The sequence below is a fragment of the Bos indicus genome, chromosome 4 (assembly GCF_029378745.1).
Source record: "Bos indicus isolate NIAB-ARS_2022 breed Sahiwal x Tharparkar chromosome 4, NIAB-ARS_B.indTharparkar_mat_pri_1.0, whole genome shotgun sequence".
In the NCBI taxonomy this organism is placed as follows: Eukaryota; Metazoa; Chordata; class Mammalia; order Artiodactyla; family Bovidae; genus Bos; species Bos indicus.
Genome location: NC_091763.1, coordinates 85,007,332 through 85,029,806, shown reverse-complemented (window position 1 = coordinate 85,029,806; position 22,475 = coordinate 85,007,332). Strand labels below are relative to the sequence as shown.

Below are 22,475 nucleotides of genomic sequence, written 5' to 3'. Positions count from 1 at the left end.
AATAAGAATTCAACCACAAGTCATGGAGTTGAATAAAATGCAAGTTATAATTGCTACAATGATAATCATTGCTTATCTTAAAAAGATCAAGGTAAAAGCAGAAGTATCAATTGAAAAAAATCCTTAATGTCTTCATTTTAGCCAGTATCTTCCTCTCCTCACTTGGTCCCACTGCCTCATAGAAATTGTCTTTTTGGAAATTTTACTTATTTACATTTTTTGTTTACTCTTTGCTAGTGGAAGTACCAATCAATGAAGCAACTTTGGAAAATCTGGATTTATCCCTCAAAGTTGTACATTCATACCTGTAACCTACCAATTTCACTCCAAGTTATATACACAGGAGAGATAACTGTACATGTCAACAATTTGCAAATGAGCACCCTTCTGAAAAACTCAGAATCAAACTGAATGTCATTACCAGAGTGGTTGAATAAATTGTAGTATATTCACACAATGGAATAAAATATTTTATAGCAGCCAAAAATGAATTATAATGCATGGCAACAACATGGATGAACCTAAATAACAAAATATTGCATGAAAGAACCAAAAAGACTGCACATAGCAAGATATTCTTTTATAAAGTCAATAAAACCTCCACTAAACATACAGCTTTCAGAATGATAATTTCAAATAATGACTACCTATAGCACAGAAGGACAATGGGACAAAATGGAGAGAAGAGGTGCTTATGATTAGATTCAGGTAAATACCAATGAAATAGCTTTTGTTTGGTGGTATGTTCACCTGTGCATATTACACGAATAAAAGTTATTAAATAAAATAATAAGGAGGACCATGATGGATGAATGACAGAAGTATGTCATGCAAAAGGGTAATAACTAGTTAAATTCTGTGCACCTAAAGCAGAATAAAAGCATTGCATCTTGGACTAGTTCTTTAAGCTATTTGTATCAAACATTTAGCTTTCTTCAATTGAATGTTTCTTCTATTGACATGTAAGCTCCTTGGTTATAATTTATCAACTTAGCTTCATCTTGAAGATTTTCTGTAAAGTGTTACAAGTATCTGCTTACTAACTAAATTTCTAGAATATTAATTGTCAAAAATTTGATGAAATTAAAGGAGTTGTTGTCCCCTTAATAATTCTAGGGGAAAAAAACCACAATTTTTATTATGATTTTCAGAATAGAAATGTACTATTTAAATAAGCTTGAGAACATCACCTCGAAATATGATATATAATGCTGAACTGAAAAACATTTTAAAGTATTATTTAATTTGAATCTTAATATGTATTTTCATTTAATGAATAAAACATACCTTAATATTTTTGGAGCAAAATGTAAATGAATCTGATATTTCAAATTTTGAATTCCTGCTCTTTAGACCAAAACAAGTCAAGCAAATTATTTAACACTGATTTCATAGCCTGTTTCCAAAATTGTTGATGTTAAAACAACAAAATCATCTCTTTAGATAACTGTCTAAATTCAAAGTTGAAACTTCAATAATGAATTCTTTTTAGTTTCAACAAGATTTAACAGATTAGCAAATTGGTAATTTAGCAAATTACCAAGATAAGAATGAAAAAATGAGACTTATTACATGAATTTGTTTATCTGTGTTACCAGTTCATAGTCCCTTCATTCATATATAGATACAAATATATATTTCATATATATTATTACATAAATAATTTATAATCTAATGGAGGACTATGAAATATACATATAACATATACATACATATATATAATATGAAGTCACTGAAAGTAACAAATTTTATTTATATTACAATGAAATGCCATAATTATCTAAGGTCTTTTTAAGTCTGCATATATACTACCTGATTTTGTTTGCAATATTCCATTTAAAGAGAAAGAAATATGGAGGAAAGAAGACTTCCAGTGTATTGCGCTCTAAAGAGCATTAGACCTCAATATTCCCCAGAAATCTAGCTTATGTTCTTCCACTAACTAGTTCTATTTTTCCTATTTTCTTCAAGGAAATTAGGAATTATCTACAAGATGATTTCTAAAGAGCCCTGTACCTCAAAATTCCATGATTTTAGTACCTTTTTACTAAAGCAGAAAATCAGACATTAGGGAGAATCCATAAGCACATTCTTTTCTGACCCAACAAAATGTCTAATGGAATGACTAGGTCCATCTAATTTAAGAATACAAATACATATGCTTATTTTTCATTTCCAAAGCACCACATTTGGTAAGAACTGGAAACATTTTCATAAGTCCCAAAGTGTTATCCAAAATATGCATAAGGATTTTTCTCCAAAATGCATTAATATTGATACAGCTTTAGAAAGCTTAATTTCTGTAGCACAGTGAAAGGAAACCAGTTCTCCATTAAAAATATACCAAAGATAGTAATAATGAGAGTGTGATTGTCTTTCACCACAGGCAAAGAAAAGTAAATACCAGGACTTTTTCCTTTGTGATACCCCCATGAGTCCTAGTTTGTTCCACCAGGAATCAAATCTCTTGGATAGAACTTCTGGGTAGGATGTAGAACTATTTGGAGGGCAGATGTTTTAATGAAAAGAACATGTCCAAGTGAGATGACACACTGAATTCCCTTAGATACAGGAAGTATTTTCACAAGTTGCTTATTGGGGAGATAGACAAATAGATGGAAAGATAGATAGATAGATACCTTTATGCTGTTAATCCAATTCTTGTTCTTCCAAACCCAAGTTCTCTCCAATTATCCATTCATAATTATGTTTTACTCTGTAACACAGTGTTTCTCAACAAAGCAATGCCTCTGTTAATTCTCATTATACATTTGCTACAAGCTGGTTCCAATTTAACTTGGGTTAAAAATACATATCCTCTGGCAATTTTCACAGATTTCAAGACACGTAAACCATTTTTACTTTCAAACTCACAAAAATAACAAAACACCTGAAGATGATATATGTATTTCAGGTTGGTACCTATACAAGACTGAAAAAAAATGAAAAATCTTTAAATAGAATCCAAAGTGTAGGTGATATTCTTAAACACTAACATTAGCATTGACAACTCTAAGTCTGCAAATCTATATTCAAAATAAAGAATTATCCTCAGTCATTTCCCAGATTGTTCCATTTCTTTTGAGAACCAGTTTTGTCTTTTCAGCTAAAATGTGGAATTTCAGTTTTTCATTTGAACTAGATTTATTTTTGTCAGCTAGGAAGAATTTAATCATGCACTCATAAAGTACTCCATTTTTCTGGAAAATCTCATGAATAATTGGATATAAATTTTAAGTTAAGGTAAGTATAATGAATCTAGCAAAGAATGAGAATTTATACATGGGAAATAAATTAATGTTAAAATGAGTATTTTAAGATTTTAAATGTTTCAGGGCTTGGGCTTATTTTAATACAGAAACCATATCCCATTCCTACCCTGCTCACAACTCTCTAATGTCTCCTCATGCGTGGGTTATAAGTCGTTTCAGTCGTGTCCAACTCATCGCGACCCTATGGACTGTAGCCCACAGGATCCTCTGTCCATGGGGATTCTCCAGGCAAGAGTACTGGAGTGGGTTGCCATGTCCTTCTCTAGGAGATCTTTCTAACCGAGAGATAGAACTTGCATCACCATGTCTTCTGAATGGGCAGGTGGGTTCTTTACCTCTAGCGCCACCTGGGAAGCCCAATATCTCCTGATTATGTCTCAAATGAAATCCAAAAAGTCTTTACTATGGTCCATGATGTCCTACGTCATGTCATCCCAACTACCTTTCAGATAGTATTTGTTCCTAAGATCCTCCCTCGCTTTGCTTCAATTACAGCCTTAGGGAGAACACACCAAGATTCCTCCTGCCTTGCAGTCTTGGTACTTCTTTTCTCTCTTCTAAACTCTTCATCCAGATATTCAGAGGACCCTCTTCATCCTTTCAAAAAGCCATCATCACCCTTGGAAAGGCTTTTACTATACCCTATCCACAATAGCATACTTCCTATCCTTATTTTCTTTATAGCACCCACCACTGCCTGGAACTATATTATATATTTGTATTCACTTTCTGCTTCTCCTACTAGAATACACAGATCCTAAGGTCTGAAAGTTGGCTATTATGCTTACTGCTGTGGTCACTGACAGGTAGCAAGTGATCAGCAGAAATCTATTAAATGTAATTGAACCCTATGAGTCACATTTTTATCTCCTGAGAGCATAAATAACTGGTAAGACTTTGAGTTTCCAAAAGTACTGTTCCTGGTGTTCTTAAACGTGAAGAAAGTAAGAAAGATGGAAGAATGAGGCCCACGTAAGAACAAAAGGAACAAGACCTTTTACTTTTAGAACAAAACTTTCCCATTCTATTTGACATTATTTCAACTGTCATCCTACTCTTTTCTGTTATGTTTTTCTCATTATTAACTTCTGATAACTCATTCCCTCCTCTCCCCACACTTTTATGATTCGGATCTTCTTTACATAACAGATCTGTCAAACTTTTCAGCACAAAATTGATTGTACCGTACCAGAATAAGTATCTACACGTATATTTACATTCTTTAAACCCACCTTTTAATCACTTAGAATGAGAACTTCTTCCTGAATAGAGAATATATTTATCTCATATGTCATTTACAGACAATAGTTCTCTGTTTTTAAACAATTCCATGTTACAAGTGAACCTAAATAAAGGAAAAAAGTCCAATTTGTGTTTACCAAGACAGAGAATACGTTTCTAGTGACTAAGTATCTGTCATCTAGGTATCTTTCTGACCCATGAGCCCCTTGAGTTACTCATCTTTAGAAAGAGACTGAGCCTGAAAGAGAAGACAGTACATCTCTGCACAGATTCACGTACATTATAACATATTTCCATATGCTTCCCGGAGCCATCTGCAATTTACCCAGCTTTCACCAGATACCAAACTGATTAAGGAAATAGCCATTGACAGCTTTTAACTCTAACTTTGCAGAGAAGAATGACTTACAGCCCTCCTTAGTTAAAAGAGAAAAATTAAAAGGATGGATTGTAGTACATCCAAAGACAAAGTGTTCAAATAACAAATTTCAAGTTTTTTTTTTTTTTTTTTTTTAACATGGAACAAAGCATAAGATTAGATTAGTGGACTCTTGATAATGCTGCAATGGTATGAGTTATGACTAAGGAGCTCTCCATGGTGTCCACATATCCTCTCACAGAATGATCATCAACAGAGTAAACAGGTAACAAGTCTCCAAAAGGTACAGACCCAAACCTCAAAAGCCTTTCAATGTAGTTAGGTGAGCAAGGTATAAAACCATAAATTATATCCCCCAAAATAGCACTTACTACTGTCAAGTGTAATTGCAATTACAGATGATGTAAGTTTGAGAGGCTGAGAAGACTTCAAGGAGAAGATCAGTGTAAAAGCTGGCTCTCAAAGGAGAAAACTAAAGGACAAAAAATTCCAATGGAATCTACTAACACAAGGAGAAAGGCAGATGTACACAGACATGTAGAGATGGCATTTCACCCTGAGTTTCTCTTCAATACCAGACCATACCCCACACCATCAAATGTAGCAGCTGAAGTTAGTGGGAAAACAATGCCTACATGTATATATATATATATATATATATATATATATATATATATATACACACATATATATACATATACATATATATATACACACACACTCATGCTCAGAAGACAATATAAGACATATGGAGAGTAGGGGGAAAAAAGAGCAAAATTATTCTTACAGCTCAGAAGAACAATACCTCCTTTTCAGGGAAGTTCTTTTCACCATTCCCCTTCTTTCAGTGAAAGAGAAGTTAAACTGTACAGTGTTTAACAATCCACAGGCAAACTCTTTTTTAGATAACTCAGGCAAAATAACTGATTTACTTTCTTATCCATCAGGCCGGGTACAATTTCACCATTAAGTAGGTTTTCCTCAAATGGTTTAATAGTTCACCAGATGAGAATACATGCTTGTGTTGTGTCAACTGGGCCCCTCATGATGAATTCCAGTACTGTATGAATGAATGCTGGAGAAGGAAATGGCAACCCACTCCAGTGTTCTTGCCTGGAGAATCCCAGGAATGGGGGAGCCTGGTGGGCTGCTGTCTATGGGGTCGCACAGAGTCGGACATGACTGAGTGAATTCACTTTCACTTTTCACTTTCATGCATTGGAGAAGGAAATGGCAACCCACTCCAGTGTTCTTGCCTGGAGAACCCCAGGGACAGCGGAGCCTGGTGGGCTGCCATCTGTGGGGTCGCACAGAGTCGGACACGACTGAAGTGACTTAGCAGTAGTAGTATGAATAAATGCAGAGTTAGCAGTGATACTGAGAGACGTGGAAAACGTGAGTCATAGAGAGTAGCACTAGGAGAGAAATGCATTAAAATAATGCAGGAAAGAAAAAATTTATTCCTTTCTTATCTCTGAGCATCAGCAGTAATCCCCAGATAATAATTATTGCACATTCCTAGATAATGTTTGGCAACCCACTCCAGTGTTCTTGCCTGGAGAATCCCAGGGACGGGGGAGCCTGGTGGGCTGCTGTCTGTGGGGTCGCACAGAGTCGGACACGAATGAAGCGACTTAGCAGCAGATAATGTTTTAAGGTCTTGAGAGAATAAAAAGAGTAACAAATGAAATTTCAGAAAGTACCACTAATATTAACTGTGTAATTATGAGCAGGCCAAAAAAAAATCTTGTATGTGTAAAATGATGAATTTTAAATAGATAACATCTAAATTTCCTTCCACCAATAATTCAGAAACTAGGGAATAAGAAATTTGAACTTCATTAATTCATCTTCAAAGATGAGTAAAATTAGGAGGAAAGTTTACACAAAAACAAACTGCATGACATCAGAATTAAATGAAGTGACTAAACAAATAAAATATGTATAAGATCAAGTCTATCTGTACTTTAAAAAGAAATCCTGAAAAGAAAAAAGAATATCATATCAGACCCACTGAAAATTAGAAAATGATCCCTTTTCTAGGATGCTGCACCCAGAATACATATATCATCTCTTCCTGACATATCTTTGTCTAACAACCAAAAAAATGCTCTTAGAAAATAATGCAGAAAGATGGGTAAATACACACTTTTTAAAAATATATACCTCATGTCAAATATTACCTCTAATTCAGATGGTGACTAGAACAAAATGTATACACTTAAGATTTGGTTGCCCATAATGCTAAAAGAGGAATATATATCACATTTTCTACATTTCTTTATAAATTCATTTTCAATTCTCAAGTAACATAATCTATAAAGAACTTTGTAAAAATGTGTTGTAGTATGCCAAAGTAAAAATGGATGTTACTCACAGCACAGCTCTTCACCAAAAGATATAAATTTTGGTACCCTCCCCTGCACCTTGTAAAGACATATTTGATTAACACATTATGAGCTCTCCTGGTGGCTCAGATGGCAAAGAATCTGCCTGCAAGGCAGGAGACCTGGGTTCAAGCCCTGGTTTGGGAAAATCCCCTAGAGAAAGAAATGGCAACCCACTCCAGTATTCTTGCCTGCAGAATCCCATGGACAAAGGAGCCCGGCACAGTCCACGGGGTTGCAAATAGTCAGACGTGACTGAGCAGTAACCTTCACTTAGCAATATTCATGCGTGTGGTTTTTCAGGTGGCGCAGTGGTAAAGAATCTACCTACCAAAGCAGGAGACGTTCATCCCTGGTTCCCGCTGAGAAACGACAATGGTATGTTACAGTCCAGAGGTCATTAAGACAAGAGAGGAGTTCCAGGTTCTTACTTGCCCAAAGCAGTTTAGGGTAGGAACTAGAGATTACATTATAGAAAAAGAGGGAGGCAGGAGAGTTAAGAGGTCATCAGGGCCCCATGTAGGTCAACAAGTATGCTCAGAAAGAGCATGGAATTCCTCCATGGAATGGAGGAAGAGACATATAGGGCCATTAGATTTAAACATTGTTAAAAAAAAAAAAAAAAAAAACACACACACACACACAACTTTTCTGACATTCTTTCATTCATTTTGAAAACTGTGCTTTTGATATTTTGAACTTAATTAATAGGAAGTAGGTAGGCTTAAAATTATAAAGTATTGATTTTACTGGCAAATTAATTAACTACTTATATAATGAGCATGGATAAAATATAGAATAATCAGATATTTGCTATTTCAGGATTAAAATGATTAGCTGAATACACAATAGTAAACCCCACTCATTTCTTCAGACCAAAAAACCACCTGAATATTGCCTAAAATGACCTGAGAGGGTAACAGATAATTTTGCCAGTCCCAAATTACAAATTCTTGGCTCTTTCTTCTTATGTAGATAATGTTTGCATGAACTAAACTTTTGAAAACCACTGTCTAAGATTCCATTTTCACTTCTATTATCATTAATTGATGAACATTAGCTCCATTAAAAATAATAGCCACGTAAAAGAGCTCATACACTGTAATGGGAAATTCCTGGTCATCTATCAGACACAGATTGATTTTATCTTCAACTACTGCATATTTTCCAAAAAGTTTGAATCTTACACTTCATCACACAAGACTACAGCGTAAAAAATAAATTCAAGTAATGGCTTTGTTGAATATTTTCTACTCTTAAATAAAGCTGTTGAGTCACAATGCAACCAAAGTTAAGACACCAAAAAGGCAGGGTTTTTTTTTAAATCTATTTCTTCAGGAAAGTACAATACATTATAAATCTATTTTGATGAGAAACAGAAGACATTTTTTGAGGAAACTTTGCTATATTATAAAGCATATGCTTTGTTAAATGTTCATATATGTTGTCCAATAAATGGATTGTATCTTCATTGCATCAACATTTCTACATCTTAAAAATTAGAGTGCTATATTTCATCAGGATCATTAATACCTTAATTTCCTGAAAATTAAAATTTTCAACTAGAGTGGAACTTAAATCTAAAAAGTGACTCCCCTTTTGCTTCCAAGTTCTGAGAAAGTGTGTTTATTTAACTTTTCTTATGTAGTAACATAAAGAACCTGTAAACTGAAACAATTTCATAGATTTTACTCAGGCACATTGATTTAGTTTCTCAAATCATTTCAAAATTAGAGGTTTATGAGCACTTTATTTATATAACAAAAATTGTCATTAATGCTTAACATTTCCTTATCTTTTCCTGAAAACAAAAATAAATTTCAAAATAAAATAAAAATTTGAAAGTCATTTCAGGAAAGAAGCTTTAAAATAATACTAACTTTTCATATCTGGACTGAAACTTTCCAGCCAGATGAAATTAGCACCTCATCAACATTCATTGTAATAATGCCTATATTCAAACAGGTAGAGGGCATTTAGTATTAAAATGATTTACTGATACTTCATGAAAAACACTGCCAGAGACACCTAATTTTTTAAAATATATTTCCTTTTAATACTTCTTTCATTTCCTCTTAACATAGAGTCCTCTTTTTACTCATGTGTACTTCTCATCTGAAGTTCTTCCAGTAATTTACACTATCCAACTGCCCTTAATACAGACTTCAAATGACATAAACACAATAAACCTCTGGGTTAGAACTAAGCACCTACAGTGCTAAGGTATTCTGCATCTTCTTCAAAATGTGTCCCAAAATTACCAACAAGATAAAAGGAAAATATAAACGATTGGATATAGAATTTTCACTGATTCATTTTTACAAATCCACCAGTAGGTCTTCAAAAATATGTGAGACTAAATCAAAACCATAAGTCACTATATTTTACTTTACCATAATTTCTTAACTTAGCCAGAAATTCATCACATCTAAAATATTCCATTAGCTATAGAACAACATGAGAAATTCTGTTCAATACAATATGTCTAATAAAATCAAGTTGACTTTAACCACACTGTCATTTAAAGAAGGCAATTAAATTAGGCTGAAACACAAAATTTAAAAAGCAGCCTTGGGAATAACTTCTTTTCTTACAGCCATTACCAAATCCTTATTGAACTGATTAATTATGCAAGAAAAGCAGCATAGAGCTGAAGAAAAAATGGCACTAACATCACAGCCTGGCTTATCTAAGAACTCATAAAAGTTAAAGGATCTTATCATTTTATTTTACCATACTCTCTAACATATAAATGCTGCTATTGTTCTGCAGTTTAATTAACACGAGTAATAATGTCGTATCTTTCTTCAATCATCTAAAAATCTTAATTCTAGCTTAAATTTTATTTAAGATTTATTTATTTATTATTTATTATTTATTTATTTATTTATTAATTATTTATTATTATAAATTTATTTATTAAGAACAATATTAACTCAGAATATGTCCCTTTGGTTGCAAAGCACTATTAATGCCAAATAAAATAATGAAGAAAAGAATTCTAGAAGGAAATCAGGACGCTAAATTCCCTTATACAACCAGACCTTGGTGACCATCAATCTATCAGCTACTGCTTTGCCCTCTGTGTGGACATGGGCCCATTGCCTGATGGGATCTGCAGTTTCTTTACAAATGTGTGGATAAGTCATTTGCTTCTTTATTTGAAACTATGAACTTAAAATCTTAAAATATGTTGCAAATATCATTCCACTGCATTTTGTTGAGTTGATCAGTTTCAGTTCTGATATTCTAAAACACTGCATAAGTTATCAGCCATGATGAAAATGCATATGATGGATATGTGCATATGTATCACAAAATCCTTTGATAATATCTATAATCTATGTTTTAAAATGCTGTAAAATGAGAATTATATTTCTTAGTGGGAAAGTGTATGCCAAAGTATTCATATGAAAATAATACTTCAAATATACATGCAAACTTTTCATTTCAATGCACCGAAGCACTTTCTAGGCATTTCAATACATAGTTTGTATTTTCATACCTTTACTTGGACACAAATTTTGTGTTTTTCACTGTAATTTTATGTGTTCATACATATAATATCAATGATCTTTATGTTCAGGAATTTTAAACTTTATGTATTTATCACTTTCAAGCATTAATATTCAACACTGGCCAGCAACTCCCTAAATACTTCAATCACTGTATCATACTCATTTCATAGATCAAAAGAGTTCTTCAAAAACATTTAAAGAATATTTTCCTAAAGCCATTTAAGAAAGAGAAAGATTATTTGCTCTGAATAAGTATATAAACTTAGTATCTGCACAACAATCACATATTTAACCTCCATCCCATTTCCCTTGATGGCACCTACCCTAGCGTTGTCATGGTGACGATGGTGTACCAGAAAGCAGCAGGGATGCTGGTGAACTTGCTGGCCGAAGACCCCTTCTCAGCGTAGAACATAACTGTAGCGAAGATGATGATAGCCATGGTGAGCGAGAAGAGCAAGAAGCCCAACTCTGAAGCACAACTTTTCAGCGTGTACCCCAGAATGCGCAGGCCTTGAGAGTGGCGGGAAAACTTAAAGATGCGGAAGACCCGGAAGACGCGGAGTGTGACAAAGGCTCCACTGACATCCTCATTGTCTGTCATCACCAGCCCAATGTAATATGGTAGGATGGCCACCACGTCGATGATACTCATGACGCTTCGCACAAAGCGGTAACGGCTAGGAGCTGCCGCCAGGCGAAGCAAGTACTCCACTGTGAAGATCATGACACAGGCTGTATCCAAGCAAAAGAAGGCCACGGCGTACCGCTCACCACAGGGCAGTTCTTTAATGTGACCCGGGCTGGACCCACATGGCACTGTTTCTACTACATTAGCGATGACTGAGACGGCAATGAAGAACCCGGTAACATAGTAGAACACCAGGGCCATGGTGCTGGTGTGGGGGTTCTCAAAGGCCCGCCAGACCCTCTGCCGAGCGGTCATGGTGGGCAGCGCACTCTCGCCGGTGTTGTCCGTGTCAGCATCGTCCTGGAGACGCTCGGCGTTCTCTCGCCGGCGATCCTTGTACTCCTCGTAACAGCAGTCACCAATAATTTCTGGGATGAGGCCAAAGAAGGCCAATTCTTCATCATAAGCGGAGATGCACTCATGGCGAGGATAGTGGAGCTTTCCAGTGCGGTAGAAATTCAGGATGTGGCGAAAGATGTCTGGGTCACGGTCAAAAAAATACTGCTGAGTCTCCGGATGGTAGAAAAAGTCCCTCTCTGAACTACCCAGCAGAGTATCTGGGTAGCGTTCCAGGGTGTCCTGCCATGTCTGGAAACGAGTGCCACTCACGTTTAGCACAATGAGAGCATCTTGAGTCCTTTTCCTCTCCTGCCTCGGGGGAGCTGGCATGGGCCCCGAGGCCACAGGCATCCACCCGATGGCAGCTGCCCTTGCAAAGGGCAGCCACGCTGCTACTCCTGCCGCCATGGTTCCTTCAAGCAGATGCCGGAAGGGCAATCAAGTCTACAGTGGTTCCCTCAGTGTAGCCACAATCACCCACTTCTGCCCGTCAAAGAAAACACTACTGAGACACGTGGTCCAGACGTATCAGCCTTATTCAAGGGAGGGCTCCTGATGGAAGTCACAGTTCGCAAAAGGGCAAGTTCCCTCAAAGACAGGTAATATTTTTGGAGTAACAGGAAGGGGGAAATACAATGTCCTAATAATCACGCCCAACAGAACCTAACCAAACCTTTCCAGCAGTTGGACTGGGCCAGCCTTGGCACAAATAAGTACACAGGTGACTTTAGATGCTGCAGTTGATTTCAAACAGGTGTCTCTGATTTCTTCCCCGACACAGTCTGGATAACGTGGGGTCAGTATGTGTTGTGTAGAATAGAGACAAGGACAGTCACTGAGTGGTATTCTGTTGAAGAATCAGGGAACCCTTCCACTCTCCCTTTCAGCTCTTTCAAACCTTCCCTTTTCCAAGTGGCCCTTCCCGCCAAAGGAGTCTCAAAAAGGCGACCTGTTGTAGTAGCCTCCAAGATGCGGTCCCAGCCGCTGCCCCACGTCTCCTGGGGAGTCCGGTGGCCGCCTCGACTCCTCGGGCCGTATATTTGCAGAGACGAGGTGCTGGGCGGTGGGCCGGACTGCGGGGGGCCGTTAGTATAGATCCTCCTTCCCCGCGTCTACGAGCACCCCCCGGGTTCTGCCGAAAGCGCTCGCCCAATCTCCCCTTTACTCTCTTTTCAAGTTCAGCTCAGGTACAGTGTGACAGTTACAGCGCCCGGGAGCTGGCAGGCGCCGCCGCTGCCGCGGCAGCAGCATCTGCTTCCGCGCGGAACGCGCTTCTCCCGCGGTACATACCTGGTAAAGTGCGCGCCAGGGCTGAGTTGCATAGAGACTTTCTCCTCGTCGTGCACCCGGAAAGGGCTCCCGAGAAAGCAGCTCGCGAACAGCCTAAGCCGACGCGCCGATGGGAGCATAAATAAAGCTCAAGCGAGCTCTTCTTCCCCTTCCCCCATCCCTCCGTGCCTCCCTCCTCCTTTTCACCTTCCAAAAGCCAGGCGCAGGCGAGCCGAGCAGCAGCAACAAGTTCAAAAGGTGCGGGGGAGGCGAGAACGGAGGGGACTCGCTGCTGCCAACTTACTGCGCCGCGGCGGTGGCCGGGGCCGGAGCGGCGCGGCGCGGGGCGGCGGGGCGGCTGGGCTGCGGGGCGGCCGGGCGGGTGGCGGCGGCGCGGCGGAGCCGCGGCCGGCGCGGGCAAACGCCGGAGCGCGGAGGCAAGGGGCGCTCGGTAGCGCGGGGGCGCGGGAGGGCGGCTCGCTGCTTCCCCGCCAGTGGGTGGTCCGGCATCTCCTCTGGGCTCCCCGCGCCGCTCTGCTCGTGCGATCAATAAATAAGGAGAAAATAAATAAATAACCGCGCGCCCTCCCCGCCACGCAGGTTATGAAAGGCGTCTCCTGCCTTTCCCTCGGCTTGACCTTTCTCCGCCCCCGCCCCCTCGGGCTCCTCTCGCTCCACCCCAGCCACCCACCAGCCCCGGCGCAAAAATGTCACCGAGGGAGAGCGTCCAGGTGGATCTGCTGGGGAGGAGAGCGGAGCCTCGTTGAACAAAGGGAAGCTTCACGCGCTCGGCTGCGGTGGTTTGGTGGAGGAGAGGAGCAAGGGGACCGACGCCTTGCTTCTGCCTGCCTGGGTCCCGGTTCAAGGCGAGCGAGCGTGGGAAAAAAAAAAAGAGAGAGAGAGAGAGAGAGAGAAGCTGGGAAGGAGAGTGAGCAGAGCGGAACGCGCAGGAATTGGCTGTCTTCTGAGGGCTACTGGGTAGCAAGACCTGCAAAGCCCCGCGGCGGAATTTTTAAGTGCTTTTCCCCTCTTTATTTGTTCACACCAGACGTTAACGTTGCAGGAGTTAATATGTCATCTGTCCAACTTGCTGAAAAGTCAGACAGTCACCTCGGTCCAGGTCTCGCCACAACTCCTTTTCCCGTCCTTTGCAAATGACAGGAAGGATTTAGAACCCTTTTCTAAATGTCAGCGTCAAAGGACATGCGTCTCCGCGAGTCTGCGTCCCCTTCATTCTCTCTGCGCCTCTCTGAGTACAGATCTGAAATGGTTAAAGTAGTTAAAGCTGTCCCTGTGAGGGGTAGGTGATGTGAAAGACTAGGAAATTGTCGCGGCCAAGCGTTGTGTTTTTCGTGTACCCCGCCCCCCAGTCATTTAGGCATCTTCCTTAAAACCAAACATATAACATGTACAACCACTAGGTGGCGGGAATGGCGAGAAGTTAAACCCACACCTCAGGTTTGGACGCTTTAGAAAGGTGAAGAATCAAAATGAACTGACCCAACAGCGCATCAGATCACGCTGATATCCTCAAATCCACCCACCACCCACCTTTTTAGTATTTCTAGGAGATACACTACTCACGTCTGCCCTGAATTTTGATGGATATGGGATGGAATGTGGAGAGTTTCCGTTGAAATGCCTTTCAAAATTAAAGCTAGATTAACTGAGGAATAACAATAATAAAAGTGTTTGGAAACAGTGAGGCTTCATACATGTTGATTAAGGAGAGACGCCCAATTTCTGCCTGAAAATTACCTTTTCGAGATTTGGTTTGACTGTTCTTGATTTGTGAAATAAGTAGATTGGACTGTGATGTATAGTCTTAAATTGAATCAACTTTCAAGCCCTGGAGATCTTAGGCATGATGTCTCAATCTTGAAATTTTGAAACAGAATACCTCAAAGAAAAGTTGTGAACTAAACAACAGAGTCTATAGAAAATCACCAGAGAAGAAGAAAAACAAACCTCACAGTGCACAGGGTTTTCTGTAGAGATGCAAAGATTGCAATCTTGCTTACTGCTGTAGAGGCTTAGGGTATCCCTAGTTAGTAGTTAATGAAGTCGGAGCTAACATAGCATGTAAATTTGCGAATACAGAACTAAAGACCTCTGCTGTTATTCTGTTTGCCTTAGTTGAGCTGAAAGATGATTGTTAAGGAATTTATATAGCCTGCACACCTGAAAACAACAATCATCTGACCTGTTAACGGGAAAATAATCAAAAGAAGGGGCTGTTGTTGTTAGGACTACTTAGGGCTTAGGACAAAAATTAACTCCTTTCCAAGCCAGACATGCCAGCTGCATCCAGAGAATGGGTAATCATGAATAACCAATTGATGCCAAACTAGCATGCCATCCTTTAGAGATGAAGCAGGTGACCTAAATAGAACCTTTAAAATTTCCCTGTAGGAAACTGAACTTACAAATCTAAATGTGTATGTTTAACCCAATGAACCTCCTAAATAAGCCATTATATGGAGTCTGCAATTTTCCTCCTGCAATGCGGGAGACCTGGGTTCAATCCCTGGGTTGGGAAGATCCACAGGAGGGCATGGCAACCCTCTCCAGTTTTCTTGCCTGGAGAAGTCCCATGGACAGAGGATCGTGGTGGGCTACAGTCATGGGATCGCAAAGAGAAGTACACGATTGAGCAACTAAACACAACTGCAATTTTTAAGGTTTTATGATCTGCTCTCCCTCACTCTCTACAAGCTTCTTAAGATAGTGGAGAGTTAATGGGCTTAGAAGTCAAACACATCTAGATTCAAATTCTAGCCTGAGAAGTAACTCATTGGCTTTGTTTCATTTGGCAAATGACTTAACTTCTCTGCTTAGAAAATATAGATAACAAAACAACTTTTGAGGCCTATCATGAGGATTAAGCAGAATAATACTTCTGAACATCGATGGGGAACTTGGTGCATATAGTGGGTAACTCAGTTCCTTTTTATTTTATTGCATAATGGATATGCAATTCATTTTATTCAGCTATCTTTTGAGATCCCCACAGATACTTTTATATATTTACTCTTGCATCTAAGTTCAAAAATTCCCCTGTTGTGATATACAGGTTACTGATATTTTAATATTCATTCATGTGTTGAAATGCTATGTGAAGAGTATACATAAAAAATTCCAGCAAAAGACTGTATATTTTTCTCTTCTCCAGAAATTCCTGTTTTTCCTCCTTGTATTACATTTTACATACTGTGCTTGGCTGACAGAAAATAAACTCAGCGAAATCAAAATTGAATTCATCACTTTTCTTCTTGAGTCAGCTACTCCTGTTTTCTCTCCTTGGGTGAGTAAAGTCCAAGAAAGAAACCTGACAGGCATCATAGTTCATGTCCTGTTTTTCAGTACTTCCCTCCTAAAAACACGCACACTCATCCAGTGACCCTTGTGTATTCCACCCTCATTACCATTCTATTCCTATACTGCTCCTTGACTGATTTTGTAAAACTATTTTGAGATAATTATAGATTTTTATGCAGCTGTAAGAAATGATAGGTTTCCCTTATATCTATTACATAGTTTCTTCCCAAAGTGACCTCTTGCATGCTGCTGTTAAGTCACTTCAGTCGTGTCCGACTCTGTGCGACCCCATAGACGGCAGCCCACCAGGCTCCCCATCCCTGGGATTCTCCAGGCAAGAACACTGGAGTGGGTTGCCATTTCCTTCTCCAATGCATGAAAGTGAAAAGTGAAAGTGAAGTCACTCAGTCGTGTCCGACTCTTGGCGACCCCATTGACTGCAGCCTACCAGGCTCCTCCATCCGTGGGATTTTCCAGGCAAGAGTACTGGAGTGGGGTGCCATCGCCTTCTGCGGACCTCTTGCATATTATAGTACAATTCCACAACCAGGAAGTTGACATTGATAGGATTCATGGACTTTATAAGGATTTCATCAGCTTTACATACATTCATTTTTATGTGTGTATACTTAGTTCTTTCTAATTTTACCTCAGGTGTAAATTTATGTGAACACCATCACAACAAACATACGGAAGATTTCCATTACAAGGATCCACAAAACCACAGCCATAACCATCTCCTTCACTCCCCCTTTGGTATCTCTTGTCAATCACTAATCTATTATCCTCTGTTGTTGTTTAGTCACTCAGTTGTGTCCAGCTCTTTGTGACCCCATGGACTGCAGCACGCCAGGCTTCGCTGTCCTTCACCATCTCCTAGAGTTTGCTCAAACTCATGGCCACTGAGTCAGTGAGGCCACCCAACCATCTCATCCTCTGTCGTCCCCTTCTCCTCCTGGCTTCAACCTTTCCCAGCATCAAGGCTCTTTTCCAGTGAGTTGGCACTTCACATCAGGTGGCCAAAATATTTGAGCTTCAGCTTCAGCAACAGTCCTTCCAATGAATATTCAGGGTTGATTATATTTAGGATTGACTGGTTTGATCTTGCAGTCCAAGGGACTCTCAAGAATCTTCTCCAGCACCACAGTTCAAAAGCATCAATTCTTCGACACTCAGCCTTCTTTATGGTCCAATTCTCACATTCATTCATGACTACTCGAAAAAGTATAGCTTTGACTAGATGGACTTTGTCAGCAATGTAACGTCTCTGCTTTTTAATATGCTATCTGGGTTTGTCTTAGCTTTTCTTCCAAGGAGCACGTGTCTTTTAATTTTATGGCTGCAGTCACTGCAGTGATTTTGGAGCCCAAGAAAATAAAGTCTTTCACTCATTCCATTGTATCCCCATCTATTTGCCATGCAGTGATGGGACCAGATGCCATGATCTTAGTTTTATGAATGTTGAGTTTTAAACCAGCTTTTTCACTCTCCTCTTTCACCTACATCAATTTTGTAGTTCATCTTCACTTTCTGCCATAAGGGTGGTATCATCTGCATATCTGAGGTTATTGACATTTCTCCCAATAATATTGTCCTTCATCAAGCCTGGCATTTCACATAATGTACTCTGCATGTAAGTTAAAGAAGCAGGGTGACATTATACAGCCTTGACGTACTCCTTTGCAAATTTGGAACTAGTCCGTTGTTCCAAGTCCAGTTCTACATGTTGCTTCTTGACCTGCATACAGATTTTGCTGGAAGCAGGTAGGGTGGTCTGTTATTCCCATCTCTTTAAGAATTTTCCAAAATTTGTTTTGAGCCACACAATCGAAGACTTTAGTGTAATCAATGAAGCAGAAGTAGAAGTTTTTCTGGAATTTTCTTGTTTTTTTTTTTTTATGATCTCTTTTCTAAATTCAGCTTGTACATCTGGAAGTTCAAAGTTTACATACTGTTGAAGCCTAGCTTGGAGAATTTTGAGCATTACTTTACTAGTGTGTGAGATGAGTGCAATTGTGTGGTAGTTTGAGCATTCTTTGGCATTGCCTTTCTTTGGGATTGGAATGAAAACACCTTTTCTAGTCCTGTGGCCACTGCTGAGTTTTCCACATTTGCTGGCATATTGAGTGCAGCACTTTCACAGCATCATCTTTTAGGATTTGAAATAGCTCAACTGGAATTCCATCACGTCCACTAGCTTTGTTCATAGTGATGCTTCTAAGGCCAATTTGACTCCACACCCCAAGATATCTGGCTCTAGGTGAGTGATCATGCCATCATGGTTATCTGGGTCATTAAGATCTTTTTTGTATAGTTCTTCTTTGTATTCTTGCCACCTCTTCTTAATATCTTCTGCTTCTGTTAGGTCCATACAGTTTTATCCTCTATGAAGGAAATCATGCAATATGTACACTTTAGAGATTGTCTTTTTTACCCAGTCCCATTATGTTGAGACCCATCCAGGTTGCTTCATGTGTCAATAGCTCATTCCTTTTTATTGCTGACTAGTGTCACACTCTGATTAAACATTCACCTACTGGAGGACATTTGGGTCAGTTACCTGCTGGGCTATAGTTCATGGGATGGCAAAGATTCAGACATGACTGAAGCAACTTAGCATAAAGCTGTTATGAACATTGATGTACAAGTCACTGTGTGAACATGTTTTCAATTCTTTGGAAAATCAAGAGTGCAACTGCTAGGTTCTGTAATGGGTATATGTTTAGTTTTGTGAGAAGCTTCCATAATCTTTTCCAGAATGACTGTGTCATTTTATACACCACCAGTAAGGTTTCTCAGCATCCTCACTGATATTTGGCATCATCACTAATTTTTCTTTTAGCTATTCTGACAGTGGGTAATGATATCTGATTGTGGTTTTAATTTGCATTTCTCTAATGGCTAATTTTGTTGAACATATTTTTATGTGCATATTTTCCATCTGTATATTCTTCAGCAAGATGTATGTTCCTTTTTTTGGTCCATTTTTTAATTGTATTGCTTGTTTGTTTTGGTGTCTTTTTTATTTTTTTCTATTGACTTGGAGAGCTCTTTATATATTCTGATAATTGTTCTTTGTCCAGATATGTTATTTTCTCCTAGTCCATAGCTTGTCTTCTCATCCTCATCAAAAGGTGTTTCCCAAAGAAAAAGATTTTTTTAATTCTGTTGAAGTCCAATTTATCAAATTTTCCTTTTTATAAAGCAAGCAAAATCTTATTATGCAAATTGTGAATATACATAAAAACAGAGTGAACAATATAAATGACTTTTTATATTTTTTATGGATTTTAAAATTATTATTATTTTTAAACCTGACACCTGGTTTCTAAAGATGTTCTCATATTTTTCTAAATGTTTTATAGTCTTACACTTTAAGTCTACCTATTTTTGAGTCAATTTTTTGTGTAAGGGCAAGATTCTTTTTTTTTTTTTTGCCTATGGATAGTTGGTTACTTCAACAACATTTCTTTTTTTAATTTTTTAACCTTTTATTTTGTATCAGGGTATAGCAGATTAACAATGTTGTGACAGTTTCAGGTGAACAACAAAGGGACCCAACCATACATATACATGTATCCATTCTCCCCCAAACTCCCCTCCCTTCCAGGCTGCCACATAACATTGAGCAGAGGTCCATATTCAACACAGTTTCTTGAAAAATGTATCCTTTGTGTATCAAATTGCTCTTGCTATTTGGTCAGAAATCAGTTGGGTATATTTTTGTGGTTCATTTTCAGGTTCTCTATTTTGTTCCACAGATATGTGTTATCCCCTCACTAACACAGCCCTTTCCTGATTACCATAGCTGTATCGTAACTCTTAATCTCAAGTCAGGTTATTCCTTCCACTTAATTATACGTTTGCAAAATTGATTTAGTTATTCCAGGTCCTTGTCTTTCTATATAAATTTCAGAATTAACTTGTCTAAGTTTACAGAACACTTTTCTGGGATTTTAATAGATGTTGCATTATAACTATAAATCAATTTAATAGAATGGACATGTTTACCATGTTGAGTCTTTCAATCTTTGAATACAGTATGTCTCTCTATTTATTTAGGTCTCTTATTTTCAGTTTCTTTCATCAGCATTTTCAGATCCTGTAGATGTTCCATTATGTTTATAACTAAATATTTAATTTTCTTTGGAGCAATTGTAAATAGTATTGTATATTTTTTAAATTTAAGTTTCTATATGTTCATTGTTAGTATGTAGAAATGCAATTGGTTAGTGTGAATTGATCTATAGCTGCAATTTTGTTGAACTTCCTTATTAGTTCTTGGGTTTTCTATGTGGACAATCATGTTACCTGAAGATAGGATCAATATTATTTCTTCCTTTGCAGTCTGTCTGTCTTCTATTTAGTTTTTTTTTTTTTAATGCAGTTATAATCATGTCACTACCCCTTTTAATAGTCTTCCATCTTTTTCAGTAATCAGACCTTAGCAGAGAATATAACCCTTCAAGGTCTCAACTTCTACTGCTAAGCCTCATCTCATGCTATCTTAATATTAGCTTAGTCATGGTCTTGCTCAGCTGTTTTTAGTTTTCACACTTGGGTGTATTTTATCTTGATTTTGGGTCTTGATTCATGAATCTCTTTCCCATGTCTCAAGTACTCACCTTGAGTGTCACATCCTCCAGCAACTGTTTCCTAATCTCTTCAAAATGATGTCCACCTCAAGTGCTCATCAAAGGCAGTAATAGCTTAGCTAAGGTCTGTGTCTTTCCTTTTTGTCCTTAGCCACTAGACTGTAACTTCTTTAAGGGAAGGCAGTGGTTTTTTATCTCTATATCCTCTGTATCTTCCATTGAACTTGGCACACAGTAGAAATACAGTGAATGTTCATTGAGTGAATGAATGAGTAATTGATAGTTAATATGTACTTTTTTTCCATTATAGATTATTATGAAGTGAAGTGAAAGTTGCTCAGTTGTGTCCGACTCTTTGCAACCCCATGGACTGCACAGTCCATGGAATTCTCCAGCCCAGAATACTGAAGTGGGTAGCCTTTCCCTTCTCCAGGGGATCTTCCCAACCCAGGGATCAAACCCAGGTCTCCTGCATTGAAGGTGGATTCTTTACCAGCTAAGCCACAAGGGAAGCCCAAGAATACTGGAGTGAGTAGCCTATCCATTCTCCAAGGGATCTTCCCAACCCAGGGATTGAACCCAGGTCTCCCGCACTGCAGGCGAAAGCCCAAGAATACTGGAGTGGGTAGCCTATCCTTCTCCAGTGGATCTTCCTGATCCAGAAATCAATCCGGGGTCTCCTGCATTGCAGGCAGATTCTTTACCAACTGAGCTATCAGGGAAGCCCATAGATTATTATAACTCTCTAAAAGAGTCAGAGAATCAAGCTGACCTAATACCAAGATGTAAAATGGAAAACAGATTAACAATGAGACAAATGTGTATGGCTATTTAAAAAAAAAAAAAGCTTTCTCAATGTACATACTGTAGTTGACTCTTAAAAGGGCTTTGCTATTCTTATATTTGTTTTAGCCAAAAAGAAACAAAACTCAAGATTTTTCAAAGATTATATTCTACATCTGAATCACAGTTTTCCTTTCCAGGTCTGCTAAGCCTAAATCACATATTCCTTTAAGTCTATAAACACAACAATATCTGCAATAATTAATTCTCTTTGCCAGTTTGTTGTTGTTTTTCATACTGACGATGAATTTGCACAGACAGGTACATACTACCTTACTCATCCCCCATGGCACATCTCTGGGAGGTCTCTGGCCAGGACAGGAAATCTGTCTGTGACCATGGAGAAGGGGAGCATTGCATCTGTTCATCCCATATTTTAACCAGTTATGCTAACCTTCCACAGATGTAAACAAATTGCAATATCTAGATTAGTATATCCAACTACATTCTTATAACCTCTTCTCTGACAACCCATTGTAAGAGTTTGTATTTGATTATTTTAATGTTTTGTTTTCCAGGTGGTTCAATGGTAAAGAATCTGCCTGCAATGCAGGAGACCCAGGTTCAAGCCCTGCATCAGGAAGATCCTCTGGAGAAGGAAATGGCAACCCACTCCAGTATT

The 22,475-nt window shown here is 38.6% G+C and overlaps 2 protein-coding genes across 2 annotated transcripts in view; one reads left to right on the top strand and one right to left on the bottom strand.

Moving 5' to 3' along the window:
• KCND2 (potassium voltage-gated channel subfamily D member 2) overlaps positions 1–13,435 on the bottom strand; it is a 577,596-nt gene extending 564,161 nt beyond the window's left edge. The window contains exon 1 of the mRNA XM_019959459.2: positions 11,122–13,435. Within this exon, the coding sequence (XP_019815018.2) occupies positions 11,122–12,236 (1,115 nt within the window). The 5' untranslated portion in view covers positions 12,237–13,435. The remainder of the gene's footprint in view (positions 1–11,121) is intronic.
• On the top strand, positions 12,252–16,353 carry LOC139182588 (uncharacterized). Its single transcript, XM_070787131.1, has 4 exons — positions 12,252–12,427; positions 12,716–12,891; positions 13,006–13,355; positions 13,698–16,353. Exons 1-4 carry the CDS (start codon positions 12,252–12,254, stop codon positions 14,253–14,255), a joined length of 1,260 nt encoding a protein of 419 aa, XP_070643232.1. The 3' UTR covers positions 14,256–16,353.
• Positions 16,354–22,475: the final 6,122 nt, after the last annotated feature.

Coding starts and splice junctions, on each gene's coding strand:
- LOC139182588 (XM_070787131.1), top strand. CDS start 12,252: ATGCCGGAAGGGCAATCAAGTCTACAGTGGTTCCCTCAGTGTAGCCAC. Junction 12,428..12,715: donor GCAAGTTCCCTCAAAGACAG/GTAATATTTTTG, acceptor TCTCCCTTTCAG/CTCTTTCAAACCTTCCCTTT. Junction 13,356..13,697: donor AGCAGCAACAAGTTCAAAAG/GTGCGGGGGAGG, acceptor CCCGCCACGCAG/GTTATGAAAGGCGTCTCCTG.